The sequence below is a fragment of the Oryzias latipes genome, chromosome 4 (genome assembly GCF_002234675.1).
Source record: "Oryzias latipes chromosome 4, ASM223467v1".
Taxonomy (NCBI): domain Eukaryota; kingdom Metazoa; phylum Chordata; class Actinopteri; order Beloniformes; family Adrianichthyidae; genus Oryzias; species Oryzias latipes.
This window is the reverse complement of record NC_019862.2, coordinates 16016154-16033388: the sequence shown is the minus strand read 5'-3', so window position 1 is coordinate 16033388 and position 17235 is coordinate 16016154. Positions and strand designations below refer to the sequence as shown.

General features: G+C 38.9%; 1 protein-coding gene across 1 annotated transcript in view; it reads left to right on the top strand.

Moving 5' to 3' along the window:
* The window catches only part of ror1 (receptor tyrosine kinase like orphan receptor 1), a 114295-nt gene extending 98434 nt beyond the window's left edge, over positions 1 to 15861 (top strand). The window contains exons 6-13 of the mRNA XM_020702460.2: positions 3674 to 3801; positions 5184 to 5501; positions 5615 to 5860; positions 6079 to 6290; positions 9421 to 9600; positions 11175 to 11402; positions 11615 to 11979; positions 12557 to 15861. Coding sequence (XP_020558119.1) covers positions 3674 to 3801; positions 5184 to 5501; positions 5615 to 5860; positions 6079 to 6290; positions 9421 to 9600; positions 11175 to 11402; positions 11615 to 11979; positions 12557 to 13259 — 2380 coding nt within the window. The 3' untranslated portion in view covers positions 13260 to 15861. The remainder of the gene's footprint in view (positions 1 to 3673; positions 3802 to 5183; positions 5502 to 5614; positions 5861 to 6078; positions 6291 to 9420; positions 9601 to 11174; positions 11403 to 11614; positions 11980 to 12556) is intronic.
* Positions 15862 to 17235: the final 1374 nt, after the last annotated feature.

Sequence of the window (17235 nt, the reverse complement as noted above, 5' to 3'; positions counted from 1 at the left end):
TAAAGTTTAAAAACAAAAACTTTCTGTTCAACTGCTTAAATGCTGTCCACTTTCGGAGAAAATCACATTGAAGCTCCTTGAGGTAAAGAGAGGTGGTGTCAGGATTTTGGCTGCTTCTGTGGATGAGGAAAAAGGGAGGCCTGACATTTTGATCCATTATGACCTATAAAAGAATCCGGTTGTTTTGGCTTTGATGCTAAATTCAGCCTCTCCTCAAACACGATCAAGTGCAGAGTTCACCTTGTCCATTGTACACGTGTTCTTTCCAACATTACATTTATCATCTAAAGTTAATCTTTGTCTCATGCATCAGAGCTGGACCTTTCTGTACTGATGCATCTGCTTTTAAAAGTTTGAAATACTTGAAAGGTTGGTCAAAGACAAAGACGGCCTGCTTCAGGTTTCTGTTTGAATTTGGGGGTGCAAGCTTTGACAGTTAACAGCGAAACACCTTACAGTAGTTTATGTAAAGACCATCAAACATTAAATTTAATATTTTTTTCTTTTTATCCAAACAAAAGAAAAAAAGATTCAGAGGAGTTCATGGAACTGTCACACATATCTCAACCCACAGTATGTAGACAGTTATGTAGACTTTTGCCTCCTCTTTTGGTTATGTTTTAGTACCTAAGTACCAAAGTTGGGCTTAGGTTTCAAAATGTTTGTTAATAAAACAGATATCAGAGGCAGTAACCAGATTCATAAATTTTTTTCTTTTTTTAGAACCCCCTAAAATGACCAGAGCCCCTCTTAAAAAAGTGCAATGCATTATATAAAAACAATACATTGATGACAATGATTTCTTCTTTTTGGCCTTTTTTACAAGCAGTAAGTTATTCCATACATTTTCTTTTTTCATTACACTGTCTTGATTATTTCTCATGTTTTGTTTCACAACTTTACATTTTTCACAGTTTATAATTTTTTATTCCCCCAGGTGGTTGACTGAGTGAGATTTCTGTAAATCTCTAGCTAAGAAGTGACATCAATGTAAGAAAACAGCAGTAAGAAAACAGCAGACCTAGATTTTACGACATGGTTGGTCTTGAAGAGGCTAGAGAACAGCTGGACATTGCTTCATTTTAAAGAACTACAAGACAAACTAGTTAAAAAAAAAAACTTGGGTGTGGTGAGAAATTCATTGCTTTCAAAACACTGGAAAGGGAAATCCAAAAGGTTGGACAATACTAAAAAAATTGTTTGAAAAATCCTATTGCATAAACAATTGCATAAACACTCCTTAAAAACTCCATAAAAAATCCAAGAAACCTTGATTGCAAAAGGTTAAAGCACATCAGAAAACAGCTTTTCTTGTAACTAAATGTTATAAAACATGAAGTAGAAGACTGGTGGTGTCGGCGTGTAAAATAGTGACCCAAACAACTATGCTCTGTTTACACAAAAAGCAACCACATTTGGCTTCCTCTACTTTGGACTGCCTTCTTAAAATCACAGACAATAAAACTGAAAAAACAAAATTGTAAAAACAACAGAACGTTTTTTGAGGCGTGTGCTCATATATTGTAATATTTGTAATCATCTTTCATTTGATGGAACAGAGTCAGTTGATTTGGGAAAATGGAAAATATAAAGAGATATGTTGGCCAGTTTGGACTGAACTGGTGTGTTTGAGGGCAGTCGAACCAGCCAGAGTTATAATTTACCCACAGGGAGCGGGCTGCATTGTGGTGGATCGTCTCCCTTGCCTTGTCATTTACTTGTCTGTGTGTGGCTCTGTGCCAGCCTCCATGTGTGTCCAGCGTTCTCTGTGAAAGCACCAGCCTCTGGACTCCCTGGACAAACTCCAGCTCTCATCCCTCATCCTGTGTTTGTGTGTGCATTTTCTCATGCTCTAGTTGTTGTTGTTTTTTTTCATATTCTGGCTTACCATCTTCAGAATGATAACAACCTAATCATTTATCCCACAACTTATTCATCTGTACTCACAGTGGTAGCTTATTATTTTACTGGATCTTCCCACCAGTGCTTAAATGCTAGCTTGTATTTTCACCAAAACAGATGAAGGAAAATGATTCAATGTTGCATCAGTTTGTGGCTGGTTGAACTGCAAGCACACCACAACTTGAACTAATTGTTAATTGTTGTTACCAACACTAATCCTTACATTGGATGGGATATATATATATATATATATATATATATATATATATATATATATATATATATATATATATATATATATATTACGGAAAAGATCTGCTTCAACCTGCATATTAAGTTGTAAAAGACGTTCCTGTGGAACTGGCAGTAAGAAGACCACTTTTTATAGCCCTGTGTGTGTTCATGTGTCTGGAAAGCACATTTAGATGTGCACAGTCAGGAGTAAGGGGGAACTGACCTTGGCCCCTCAGTCACTTAACACTCTTCAGAGAAAGGGAACCTCATGACCCCTGACTCACACCAAACATGCACAGCCTTGAAGTCACCGAAGCCTGGTGCTTTTGTAAGTGCTCTTTGGGGTGTTGTGTCCATTTGGACACTTGTGCTTGAAGATTTGAAACTATGTTTTCAAACCACACACTTCACAATTTTGTAAATCGGTTTTACACCTAAAGTTATGGCAATATCTGTCTTTCCCACCCTAATATGTACCTTGCAATCTCGGCATCAGTTAAAAAAAAAGTATCAAATATCAGTAAAAGTACAAAGACTTGAAGCACTGTGTTCAATCACAAAAATGTAGAACCATGGGATCAACAGCGGCTTACAAAAATGGAAAAGCGGTTATTGACATGCGGTTTCCAGTGTATCATTATTTCAAATGGAACACAATTACAGTCAAGATGATTAATGAGGATCGTTGTTTCAGATTTAGGGAATCAAAGCTGGAGACTGCATCCATTTCAAAATTTAATGCTTTTCACAAAAGCTTATACAGCCTGGTCACTTTTAAAGCCAGTGCTTCTGTTTGCCATTACTCTAGCAGCGATGTCATAGGAATGAGATGGTACTTTACGTCAGCTGGTAATATGAGTGTATTTGTGCAGCGGCATCACGTGTTCCCCTGTACTATTTATTGTGGTTTTGCTTGGTTTTAAAGCCTCCATATGGCTCAACTTAAAGCACAGGACAGAGTGATCTCATGCTGAGCTAATAGACGCTTGTGTGCGTGTGATTTGTGTGCCCAGGCATTTATATATAGAATAAGATAGGTGAGAGACACGAGGAGTGACACAGAGGGATGTTGCAGGTTTAAAAAGGGTCAATTGACAATAAAATGTCTTAAACAATGAAGAAATGTCAACAATTATGAAAACAGCCTTTGCATGTGTTTCATATTGATGCTCATGTTGACAAGAAAAAAACTTGGGGACCAATCAAATTCTTGCTCTGAATGTGGTTTACATGTGTGCTATGAGCAGCATCTGTATTTTAGATCTTTGTCTTTGACCCTATTTGAGTTATCTGAAGCCAAGCAAATGCAGCAGCTAAGAAACAGCATTTCTGTCAACAAACATCAAATGCAACACTTTTTTTGTGTGTTAAACATGTACTGACCTCTAGAGGTGTTTCTGGGCACTGCACCACCTGCCTTGATTTCATAGGACCCATCCTCTCATCTGCTTCTCATGGAAAACCCTTGGTTCATAAAAGTGTGGATGAATTTAAATGTGCATTCAGTTTTTTTTTGGGGTCTTTTTTTTTCTCTCAGGGATGACTTTGATGAAGACGGCTTCTGTCAGCCATACAGAGGCATCGCCTGTGCACGCTTCATCGGTAATCGCAGCATCTTTGTGGACTCGCTGCAGATGCAGGGTGAGATAGAGACCCAGATCACAGGTGAGAACTATGTGCAGTAGGTTTTCTGAATTTATTATATCATTTAAACTAATTGGACACGGCAATAAGCATCCGTAATGTACAGTTTTATGAGGAGCTATAGATTGTGCCTAACTATGTAGTTACACTTTAGTGTTTTATGTGATTTTGTTTCAGCTGGATCATGCCAAAAAGGAAAAGGCTGCTAATTTCTTCACATCTCATTGAATTACTGATTTTTTTTGGAAATATTTTTTTGATTAAGTTTTTTGGTTTATTAAGACCTAAATTTAAAAGTTCAACAATTTGTGAGACATGTTTACGTAAAGCCTGCTTTAATGTTTTATCCTTTATCTGTAATTCATGCAAAGCCCACTCATCCACACAGGACCCAGCACTCAAACATCCATCTTTAAAAAATCATTCAAATTCCTACTTTCTTTTTGCTGTTTCCAAATTTTAAATATCAAAAGTCCATTGCGGACTTTTTTTTTTAACTTCTTACAATACAAAAGTAAAAAAAAAAAAAAATCCTGAAAGACAGAGACGTCCGATTAAATCTCTAATTACTAATTAATTTGTACCAAAAAATGAAATCAGGGTCAGCATGGGACATGCTGGACTTCAAAGGAAGTAGTTCAGCAGGCGGTCTGCTCAGTATGGAGCTCATGTCTTTATAGTTCTCTAAACATCTGCTTCTGTGTTTTTTTATTTTTTTGCACGTCCTCAGAGGTCAGGTTATTATGCATTTTATTGATTACTTCCCTGCAGTTCTGTTTGTTTCCTGTAAAAAGAAAGAAAGAAAGAAAGATCCCTGTGAACTTGGACTCTAATCTAAAACATCTAGGAGGAGCGATTCTTAGGATTTATGCAGCCTTAGAATAATAATAAAAGTCTTACAGTAGGACTATAGATCTTAACTGTTAAAGCCAAGGTATCCACATTCAGATTCTTATATTTAATGTCACCTTTATTGAGTTTTATGATCATTTTATTTAAGCAGCATGTGCTGCATGAATGGTTGGGAGATGGCCAGCTTCACTTATCCACTTTTTAGTTGCCTGTCTTCTCTTTCACCCGGCACGATGATGCTGTACCAATAATGACAACCTCAAGAAAACACATGTTTGCAATAACTGTACAGCTTTCAGTCATATATTTGAAGCTTTAGTATTCACTTTTTTTTTCTTTGAATCCATCTTGTATGTAGAAGAAAAACAAAGACAGATTATTTTGTGAAAGCCTGACCTCATAGGTTTTCTTTTTCTTTTTCTTTTTCTTTCTTCATAGTTTTTCTTTTTCTAAGACTCTTCAATGACTTTCTCTAGAAAATTATATTCAAGGGAATAAAAAGTTCCCTTTGTCATTTTAACACTAAACCTATTTTCCTTTCCCTTTAACAGCTGCTTTCACCATGATTGGGACGTCCAATCAGCTCTCCGACCGGTGCTCCCAGTTTGCCATCCCCTCCCTCTGCCACTTTGCCTTCCCTACATGTGACCGCAGCTCGGGCTCCGACAAGCCCAGGGACCTTTGCAAGGATGAATGTGAGATCTTGGAGAATGACTTATGCAAGACTGAGTACATAATCGCACGATCCAACCCACATATACTAAAGAGACTGAAACTGCCCAACTGCGAGGAACTGGCTGCGTCGGACAGTCCAGAGGCCGCCAACTGTTTAAGGATAGGGATCCCCATGCCAGAACCCATTAATAAGAGTAAGAATCATTTTCCTGTTGACTCTGTTAATGAAACTGTCTGACATCTGCACTATAAGGTGTTTAAGCAGGTGATGCTGACAAACTAAACACCTGACCGTATCATTCCACAGACCACAAATGTTACAACAGCAGTGGGGTGGACTACAGAGGGACGGTCAGCGTGACCAAGTCAGGGCGTCAGTGTCAGCCGTGGAACTCTCAGTACCCTCACAGCCACACCTACCTGGCTGTCCGCTACCCGGAGCTCAACGGGGGTCACTCATACTGCCGCAACCCAGGGAACAAACACGAAGCCCCATGGTGCTTCACACTGGACGAAGGGGTCCGCATGGAGCTCTGTGATATTTCCATCTGTGGTGAGATTCAAAAAATATTGTTGTATAAATATTGTTCTGTTTTGATTCAAAATTGTCTCTAAACCAGACCCTTCATGCGGCAAATTTTCAGCACAGGTTTAACTTCTTTATTCTTCATTAATAAGGGATGTTGGTTTAGTTTTTGTTATGTTTTACTATATGGAGCTAGAACACTGGCAGTATGATTTTTCAATTAAATACAATTCTTGCCTCCACAGACCATAACGAAAAGGCGAGTGGCAACATGGAGATCTTGTACATCCTGGTTCCCAGTGTTGCCATTCCCTTAGCCATCGCTTTGCTCTTCTTCTTTATTTGCGTGTGCCGCAACAACCAGATGTCCGCCAGGCCCCCTGCACCACGTCAGCCCAAATTAGTTCGAGGACAAAACCTTGAGATATCAGTGCTCAATACTGCATACAAATCAAAGGTTTGTATTCTTTACACTGAAATACAAGCAGCAGGTTTGAATTTAAAGATCAAGTACATAACTCTTTAAGACCTAAAAAATACAATCATATTCTTTGAGTTTTTAACAGGTTCTTGTGGCATTTTTCTCATGAGGGAAGAGGTATTTAAAGAAAATTAAGATTAAAATTGTGTTTCTGAGTATTTCTATTTTCAAATTGTTGTGAATCGGGAATAGACAAATAAATGCTGTTTGAAAAAGCTTGCAGTTGTTACCGACAAACTACAATCTGATGGCCACAAGCTCCCTGCTCTGCTCCATTCTGATGCGTCCACTTGGAGACAAATAGATCCATGAACGTCTTTGCTTTCCTCGTCTGAACTGGTATCTGGCTCAAAACCGTATAGCTGGTAGCTCCAGTATTGCTTACCATTTTTGTTCCACCAGTAACGTTAGGTTGAGGTTGTGAGGGGCTGTAAGCTAGTGGGAGAGAGTGTAAACAAAGGAATGTTGGGACATGAGCACAATCTTACTCCCCGCCAACAGTTTCACCCACAACTCCGAAGCGAATTTTGGATGAACTCCTGCCACTCTGCAGAAAATATGTTCTAGAAAACAACACAGATTTTTGATTTTTGCCAAAAAATGACATAATTACAATTGAAAGACCACTGGGAACACTGTAGATTTTTTAAAAAAATGATTGGAGTGGGACTTTAGCATTCACTGGTCAGGTACCTCTCTGTGGTTTATTTTATCTTTGAAGCACCGGGAAGACAACCCCAAGATGAAATAATCCTGATGCTTTTGGTTAAAATCCTGTTTTAGTGTCGGCCCATTTTACTTAATAAACTGTGTTTAGACTGGCATGTCACTCTGCTCTTTCGTTTACTGACTCTCAATGACCTTTTTGCTGTTTGTCAGTGTAAGTCCTGAGAGCAGACCAGAGGAGTCAAAACACTGGCACAGCCCCCCATGTGTTAACTGGGATATGTCGCAGCATGCAGCTGAGTGTTTGAAGTGACCTGTCTAAGGCAACGCTTAAGATCTTTTTTATCAGATCCCAGCAGCAGCAGAAATGTTTAACTGCAGCTCAACTGTTTGTTTCTCCCCCACTTTCTTTTTACCACAATGTCCTGCTGTCACCTGATCCATCTTTTTAAGCCATTCCTCTTGTGTCTCTCTTTGTTTTTGCCTCTTTATCCTTGTCGCACCTTCTTCCCTGCCTGTATCATATCTCCTTAGAGGTTCTTCTTTTAGTCATGCTCATCACATGTTGTCTTTTTACTCGTCACTTGGCTGTGCAATTATGAAGACAACAACCTTAAAAGTGCTGTGGATTAAATTACGGTACTTGTAGCAACTTAGACAAAAACAATAAGACCCCAGAATTAATTTTTTTTTAACTGCCCATCTGACCTCAAGAGAGTCTGTCTCCACAGCTCTTAGATGTTCACATATAAAGAGGCAAATAACGTTTTTTTGGGAAGGACAACCATGAAATTGTAGGATTTCACAGCTGATTTGAAATGGTCTTTAAAAACAAAGAGATCCAAGCATATCAAACTACACAAGCTTCTGTTCTAAGACTGAAAAAGCCTTTACAGACATATTTCTCAGTTCACTTTCAGTTCCTCTACAGGACTCCATATCCGAGCCACCTATGAGATAATCCAAAATAAATGAAAATACCCAGTCTTTTAAAAGTCATGTAATAAGCCATTAATTCTTGTATATTTATGTTTTAGGTTTCCAATTCATCTCTTTCTTCCTGATTGCCATTTTTCTAAAACTTTGTCTGGGCTACAGATTAGACTACTACCCAGAAGGCTTTTCTTCAGGGTCACGGAGGGGCCACAGCCTGTAACAATCCATTCAGACTCAAATGTGTACACACACACTTGCAAACCTGCTGTGGTGTGAAGAGGATCTAAGGGTTTTTGGGCGTGGGGAGGAAAGGAGTGAAACAAGCCTATAACTAAAAACATCTGTGGTTCTCATAATGTTCAGCACATATTACACTCCTCCCCCCCCCCCCCCCGAGTGTTCATCTATGCGTGTGTGCGTCCTGCTCACACAGGAATTTCATTATCCATCTCAGTGTTCCAGGAATCAAAGGATCTTTGCCAACATCCCCTCACGTTCTTACCTTTTTTCTGTGACACACACATTCAGATATCTGTTACAAATTACTGTTGCGGGTGTAAAAAATGCAGAAATAAAATGTTAGTTCAATAACTGGTTCAAGAGAGGGTCAAACTCCACTCTGTTTCATGGATCATTTAATCAGCACATATGTTGATCTACTGAGCTTTAAAATAATATTACCTTGGGCTGAGCTTTGTATCCTATTTGAGGACCTTATCTAGAATTAAAGATATGAGAAGGTAATATCGGTTTGTACCAACATGCTTGAAAACTCAAAACTTAGTGACTGGCGGCATAATGGATGCTGACTGTAGTGGCAGAAAAAGCTGCAAAATAGTTGCAAAACATTTGTTGTCATACTAGAGCCATACCTGATTCAATAAATTGTGGTCAGAGTTGACAACTTTTATTTTCTTCTCGGCAGAGAAAGATCACTTCCAGTAGAAGTTAGGAACCAGAAGATCTCTGAAAATCATATCTTTAAAAAAATGACACGTCTTTTGTTTGTTGAAACCCTTTTTTCTAACCTTTTTGCTGGCCACAGTGATGCTAGGTGTTAATGCACTGACCAGAAATGAAGAAAAAAAAAACACATTTTTAGTGAGTAATTGTGCATTAGGCTACAACACCCCTCTCTGCTTTCTTCTGGGTGCTGCCATAAGGATTAATTATTCCTAAATGCTGCTTACTTTGAGAACCAAATGAAATGTGGAGGAGCTGAAGGTGTTGGCAGATTTTACCGCCCTCCTCACTTGCCTTTTCAAAGCGCTAAGGAGGATTATTTGGAGCTGATGTAATGCAATTATAGAAATCTGAAAACTCTCCAGGCTCTGATTTTATTTTTAATGGACTTTGGTGTTATATTAAACAATCTGCCTGTATTGATTGGAAACAGGATTAAACTTGTTGTAATCTCAAATATATTGCAAGGATAAAGACAGGTGTTCCATCAGTTCCCACTTCCCATAGATGTCTCATCTTTTCATTTCTCTTGAACTGGCAGGGTAAGGCCAAAGAGCTTCCTCTGTCAGCAGTGCGCTTCATGGAGGAGCTGGGCGAGTGTAATTTTGGAAAGATCTACAAGGGTCACCTGTACCTGCCAGGCATGGATCAGGCCCAGCTTGTGGCCATAAAGACACTGAAAGACGTCTCTAATACCAAACAGTGGGCAGACTTTCAACAGGTATAGAACAGAGTCCTGCATGCTTTCATTTTTTCCTAAACGTATCATTTTTTACTCAAACAGTACATGCTGACCTTTATATATGCTGCATACATAGGTCATTTTGGAAGCTTTGTTACTATTTATTTTGTCGGCGGTTGGGTAAATACAATCTTACTAAAATGATCTCCTATCATTATCAGGCTACATGGTCTTCCCACAGTATTTTAGGCATGTCTAGTCCTATTTCTATAGAAAGTAAAATGTGGTGCATGACTGGAGACGGCCTATGACTGAAATCACTGAACCAGAGAGACACTGTCTTGAAATGGCTTCAAAAATAAACAGCCGCTGTTGTCAGGGTGTCCAGAAATATTTAGAAAGGGGATTGAAAAACAGATGGCATGTTTTGGAGCAAACTCTTCACTTGCCATTTCAAGAAAAGGAGACAGTCTGTAAGTTCCAATTCTTGGTGACACTTTGCCTACAATCTATTTTAATGCATTTACCTTTGAAACTGGGTGAATGTCTGAAAATGTGCATTTTATGCAACAGCTCTTTGTTTTTGCGCTAAATGAGATTGGTTTTGCTGCTTTTGTGACGTTTTTAAGTCGAAATTATTAAACCTTTGTAAGTTTAACACTTTTCGTAGGAGTTTTGCTTCCTCTAAGTCAGGCATGTCCAAAGTCTGGCCTCTGGGCCAATTACAATATTCCACGGGCCCACAGGTTACTATAAAGTCCAAATATGTGGTCCCCAAACTTTCTAAAAAATTTGTTTTGATATATTAAAATAATTAAATAATACCTACATGACGTTTTACATCCTCATGGCAACACTGTTGCATGACCTTTCTCTGACACTTTCTAGCTTATTTCTAAAATCTCAATTGTAATTTAAAAAAGGAAAATCAGACAGTGAGGGCTACTGCTTTCAGAACAAGTGGAAGTTGGAATATCATTTCAGTGAAATACAAAACAACTGTGTTTGCCTAATATGCCAAGAGACTGTGGCTATTTTTAAGATTTTAAATATCAAGAGGCACTACCAAATAAGAAATGCTGATTACGACAAGCTAACTGGGAATGAATGAAACGGAAAAAAAATGAAGCAATTGGAAAGTGTTTTAACAGCACAGCAGCATGTTTGACAGGAGTTAAATGAAAATGCCCAAAAAGTGAGCTACAAGGTAGAAACACTGGGCGCCAAGCACTGGAAAGCCTTTACTGATGGCAAATTTTTTAAAGACAGGGTAATGACAATGGTGGAGACAATGTAAAAACTACCTTGAAGAAAATGTAATTTGCCTTTTATGTTATAATGATTCAAAGAATGTCAGGCCATTTGGTTGGCACTCAGGCATCTTTACCTAGGAATCAGCCCCTCTTTGCAAAAAGTTTGGACACCCCTGCTTTGAGTAATTGGCTGGGACCTCTTCACACACTTCTTTGGGTATATCTTCTCTGCTGATTGACACAGTAATGATTATGTGAGTTTAAATGTTAGTTTTGTGTTTTTTAAATCCAAAAGTCTTTGAATATCTAATATCTTATTGTATTTTGTCAATTATAACACTGTCATGTGTTTCTTTAAAGGAGTCTGCGGTCCTGGCTGAACTGCAGCATCCTAACGTGGTTTGCCTGCTGGGTGTGGTTACCCAGGAACATCCAGTCTGCATGTTGTTTGAGTTCCTGCCACAAGGGGATCTCCACGAGTTCCTTATCATGCGATCGCCGCACTCTGATGTTGGCTGCAGCAGCGACGAAGACGGCACAGTCAAGTCCAGCTTGGATCATGGGGATTTCCTACATATTGCCATCCAGGTACATATGACGTTATTTTTTGTGAAAAATGAATCTCTGGTCCACACAGGTCAGGGAGCTCCATACATTTTTATCTGTTCTTTAAATATTATGGATATAAAGAATTATCCACATTTAGGAAAAGCATTCAATCACTTTCTGCCTCCTTCAAGTTTTTTTCACAAGTGTGCCTTTAATTCTCCTTAAATATGTTCCTCTGCTGTATATTTTAGGTCTCTGCTGGAATGGAGTACTTGGCCAGCCATTTCTACATCCATAAAGACCTCGCAGCTCGAAACATCTTAGTAGGAGAACAGCTACACGTGAAGATATCTGACTTGGGTCTCTCCAGAGAGATCTACTCCTCAGATTACTATTGCATCCAGCCCAAAACCCTGCTGCCCATCCGCTGGATGCCCCCCGAGGCCATCGCTTACGGCAAGTTCACAACAGACTCAGACATCTGGTCGTTTGGAGTCGTGCTTTGGGAGATTTTCAGCTACGGCTTGCAGCCCTACTATGGCTTCTCCAACCAGGAAGTGATGGAGATGGTGAGGAAGAGGCAGCTGCTGCCCTGCCCCGAGGACTGCCCACCAAGGTAAATACAGAGAAACATGACCACCCAATAAAATCGTTTTATATTAAGCCAGTTTGTATATCATAAGTTCTTGTTTTACCTCTCAGTAACAGAAATTGTAAGACTAAACTCAAAGATATGAAAGCTGCAGAACATGAATGCAGATTAATTGTGTTAAAAAACAGACAACAGATAAGCTGACAAATAATCTGACTTGCAATGAGTAAAAAAAAAAAAGAGTAAAAAAAAGGAAAATCATTCTGCTAATATGAACATTTCAAACTGTCAATATTTTGTCAGTATTGTTCAATTAAGCTTTACTTTAACATTTTTAAGTATGTTACAAATATTCAGGATTTAGATCCAATACAATTTTTTATAATATGGATTATAATAAAACCATATTGCCGTCTGTATGATTTTATGATTTTTTTACTATGCCCTTGAGCTGGAAATACAATTTGATTTACTTTTATTTTAGCATTTAGTATTTACTAAATCAAAAATCAACATGAATAATTAAAGATGAGCCAAAAGTTGCATGTTCGGAAACATAAATTAGTCATGTAAATACTGACTGTGTTGCTGCTGCTTTCAGGTTTTATGGGTTGATGACTGAATGCTGGCAGGAAGGACCAGCACGTCGCCCCCGCTTCAAGGACATCCACACCCGCCTGAGAGCCTGGGAGGGGCTGTCCTCCCATGCTAGCTCCAGTACGCCCTCTGGTGGAGGAGGAAATGCCACCACTCAGACCACTTCACTCAGCGCCAGCCCTGTTAGCAACCTCAGCAACCCTCGATATGCTGCTGCCACAGCTGCAGGCTACCTCTACCCAGCCCAGGCCATTCCTGCACCTGGGCAGATGGCTCCAATTACAGCCTGGACACCCATGGCTGTACCCCAAACCCACCAGCGCTTTATTCCCGTCAACGGGTACCCCATTCCACCAGGGTACACAGCTTTTCCTGCACACTTTGCGCCCCAAGCTCCACCCACTAGAGTAATCCAGCACCATTTGCCCCCACCTAAGAGCCGCTCACCCAGCAGCGCCAGCGGTTCCACCAGCACTGGTCACGTGAGCGGTGTGCACTCCACCACAGGCTCCGCCCATGAGGCCAACACACCACTGCTTTCCCACTGCATCATGCCAGGGAGCAGCGGAGGGCAGGCTCAAGTTTACGGACAGGTATCCCAGAAAGGAGCAGCACAGCTGGATCACATGTCGCAAACTTCAGCGCTGCTTAGTCCAGACTCTGACATAATGATGTACAACGACTCAGTCATCACTGCAGACCTGTAGATGGGCAGAGGAATAATCTTCCTGCTTTGGACCCTTAAAGGGATGTCTAGGGTGTAGGAGAGATGGAATCCCACCCCCACCTTGGTCCCAACAGAACCTGGCCTGTACAGACATGTGGGCAGGGAAGAAACTGCTGCAGCCCCACAAGGGTTGGAGAAGGGCTGTCTTCCTTTCTGTTTATAGCAAGTGTACTTACTATCACGGTTTGAACTGTTATTTGAACCGCTGTAAATACGGTACATAAGTCATTCGTGAATGAATGAAATGCGTAGACCTATATTCAAAGAGCTGAGTATTAAACACTTTAAAGGTGAAAGAATAACAGTTTACTAAGTGTCCTTCTGCCAATTCCTGCCAAGAACTTCCTGCCTGTAAACAGACAATTATAAAAGGATTCTGATGAAAGTGGAATGTGACAAACTCAAATGCTGTGCCTTGCTACCTGGTACAGACCCACCAACCAGCATGGGTTCCATGTTACCCTACTTATACACACCTGATTTGGCTCATCATTGAGCTCTGCAGAGGTTGTATGATAATAATGAAAGAATAAAAAAATAATAATAAGAGATCCAGGAGTGTGGGGGTTTTTAGGGCTCAAAATTAATGCCTTAAACTAACCCAAACTACGGTTGCCAGAATAAAAACGGGTCCCTGTTTTAGGGATTTATCATTTACCTTCTTGATAAACAGTAATATTTTACTCCATCTTGAGCATAATCATAGGAATACTGCAATTTTTCAGCTGACGTTGCCCGTCTGCCCACCTGCCCACCTGCTGAAAGGTTTTCTTCTATGCAATGCACGATTGTCCGTGTAGTTGCATTGTGAGATACATTGAGTGCACCCATTTTCGTTCACTAGACATTTTGATACCCCTGAAAAATGACAAACACTTATATTGGTAACTTTGTTTAGGAAAAGAGGGCGACTTCTGAGGCAACAGGTTTGTTGTTGTTGATGTTGCTGCATTTTAGATCAGAGATGGGATTTTATTGGCAGAAGTTTGTGTTGAAATTGCATTTTTTCACAAAATCACCTAAAAATTGACAGCTGAATGTTTTTTTTTCTCTCTTTATACACTCAGCATGACTGTCTCAGACTTTTCCAGAGGATCTTTATCCTCGAGATTTTCCACACCGAGAAAATTTTGTGCTCATCTGGCTGGACACTTTACCTATAAATTTTCTTTAAATTCTTCTGAATTCTTTTGGGTTTTTGCATCAGATTTGAAGTGAAAATCAGATGAATTATTGAGATCATTCACATTTCCACAACCAAACCGATGTGTTCTTAAAACAAATGCAGGATTTCACAAACGCAGCTTCACTTCTTCTCCTCTTAAATTAACAGCCCTCAAAAATAACTATTTTAAGAAGGAATTTTTTAAAGATTTTTGTATGGTTTCTTTTTATCCATCTTTACTACCTGTTGTTCTCTATGTAATTTGCAGCAAATACAATTTTAAATATGAGGTAATGATAGAGGCCTTTAGCAGACAAAAAAAAATCCAGTGTGATGTCATTGAATGCATGACTGTTTTGTGCATGAGAAGAATGTTTTACCTGAAAGCGGATCAATTTCATGAGCCTGGACAACGACTTTTATGTGCAAGCAGAATTATCAGTCAGGCTTTGCAGATCTGCAAAACAAACTCTTGGCAGTAACTTATTGGTATGAAGACTTGTCCAAGCATGTAGTCCCGCTAGCACTGTGTGTGTGTGTGTGAGTGTGGGAGGGGGGTAACAAAAAAAAAAATTGTTAGAAATGGCTCTTTTAGTACATTTTTAATATTTATTTGTCAACAGCTCCTGTGCCTATTAACACAGTAATTATTTTTTGGGCTAGTTGCATTTTCTTTACTAAAAAGAGTAATTTTTGAAAATGACTAGTTCTCTGTTTTCAGTTATAATTTGAAGGTGATGATTTAATGTGAAATATGAAGTTTTTATTTGTATAAAAAACACAGGGTTAAAAAGTGTTTGGGATCTTGCTGAAATATTGTAAAATCGCCTATCAGTACTTTGTTTCCTGACAATCAACAGGACCTAAGACTCTCAAAAGTGCTTGAATTGAAACACACTGCAATCCGCGTGCAGTTTATTCATCTGTTTTACATTTGATGCCCATTAGAATAACCTATAGAGAGATTATTCAAAATGCTGCTCATGCAGAAATTGACTGACTTCACTCTTTTGAAGGTCAGGCTCTGGTTTAAGAGTCTAAATTTATATTCACTTCAGGTAAATTTAGGAGTCCCCCCCTGAATTTTCCATCTGTCCTTTGTTTCATATGTGACCGCCAGCATGAATTCAGACGTAAATAAACAAAAACCACTTCTGCACAAGACTGTGAATCTCATTCAAGCTAATAATTTGGTAAATTATTTTGAAATCATTTGTTTTTTAATCATCAATTTGTTTTTCCAAGGGACTACATAAATGCAAATTAATATTTCTAGTAAAGTGTAACCATTGCAAAACCTCTACATGCATTTTGACCAAGAGATGCTTTGTCTTTGTAGTTTGTTTGAATATTTTTGCACAGATGTTTTGTATTGCAAAAATCATTTATTAAATGATGACGTATTGTTAAATTTAAATGATTGGATCCTTGATTTTAATTCGGGAAACGACGTGGTGTCATGAGAGCCTCAACTTTGATAGTGGCTGATGTGCTGCAGTGGCTAGTACTGGCCAGCAGGTGGGGGTGTTCTAAAGTTGTTGGCCTGTTGCTGTAGAGAAATCAATAGCAGAACTCCACATGTGGACAGAAAAATGCAGATCATAGTGTTCTATTGTTCTGACTTGACAATATTACTGTGTCCGTGAGTGTTTAATTTATGCTTATAATCACATTTTACACATTGAATGCCCAGAGGAGTTTTTTTTCAATAAACCCCAACAGATTTTGCGCATTTCATAAGAAACATGAATTAAACTTGTACCAAAGTCTAAGTTTCCCCTAAAAGAAAGTGTATTTTTCTAACTTAACTACCTTTAAAATACTTACCATGGTTTTTTATGCATATTGAAAAACAAACGGTAAGAGGTGTTAGCTCACCTTTGCACTAACAGTTTGCATGATTGAATGACTGAACTATTTCACACTAGTTGGTTTTAAGGCATAAGTATGTGTGTGAACACTATCTGTTTTGTGTGCATGTCGACATGTGGACATTTTTGCAGCTAACAGGTGTGTTGATAACATTCGAGTGTGTGTGTGGACAGGCCCCGCCCTTTTTGTACTACATTTGAACCTTACCGTAATGATAAACAACCAGTAAACTTGTTGCTTTATGCTGCTTCATGGTCTTATCCCCCCTCCCCTCCCATTATCACCCTCCTACCCCCCTCTCTCTCTAACATCCTTCCCTTTTTCTTCCCTTCTTTCCTTTTCCGTCCGGTCCAACACCCAAAATTTTCAAACATGGTTGAAATTAATAAAGTTTGGCCTCAATTACAAAAGGGGTTTATTCAGACATACCTCTGGTTTGTCTGAAGATTAATAACCCGTCTTGTTAAAGTAAAATATGTCCAACACAAGAGGCCCTCAGCTCTCATCTGCCTGCCCAGCTGTTGGACAGGACAAGTTAAAAAAAAAAAAAATAAAGAAAGAAAAACAAACGTAAAACCATTTTTGAAAAACCTGTTAGTGGTTTTTAAAAGATTTCTACTTGATGAAAGACCAAAATTAATTCAACTGTTTAAAGAATAGTGTTTCATGTTGAAAATCTTAGATAAGGACTACTGTCTTGAGGGACAAAGACTTTATATTTGAAAAAAAATAAACATTTATTTTCAAATTTGTGTGGGCTACCTTGTAAAGGCAGTGAAACAATGAATATTTGAATAATATAATTGAATATTTCTGCTCTAAAGCTGCTGAATGCCAAAACATTGTGGGTATAATATGAGAAATGTAGACGGCATGAAAAGATTTCAAGGTAATACTGGTAATATTTTTAATCAAAACA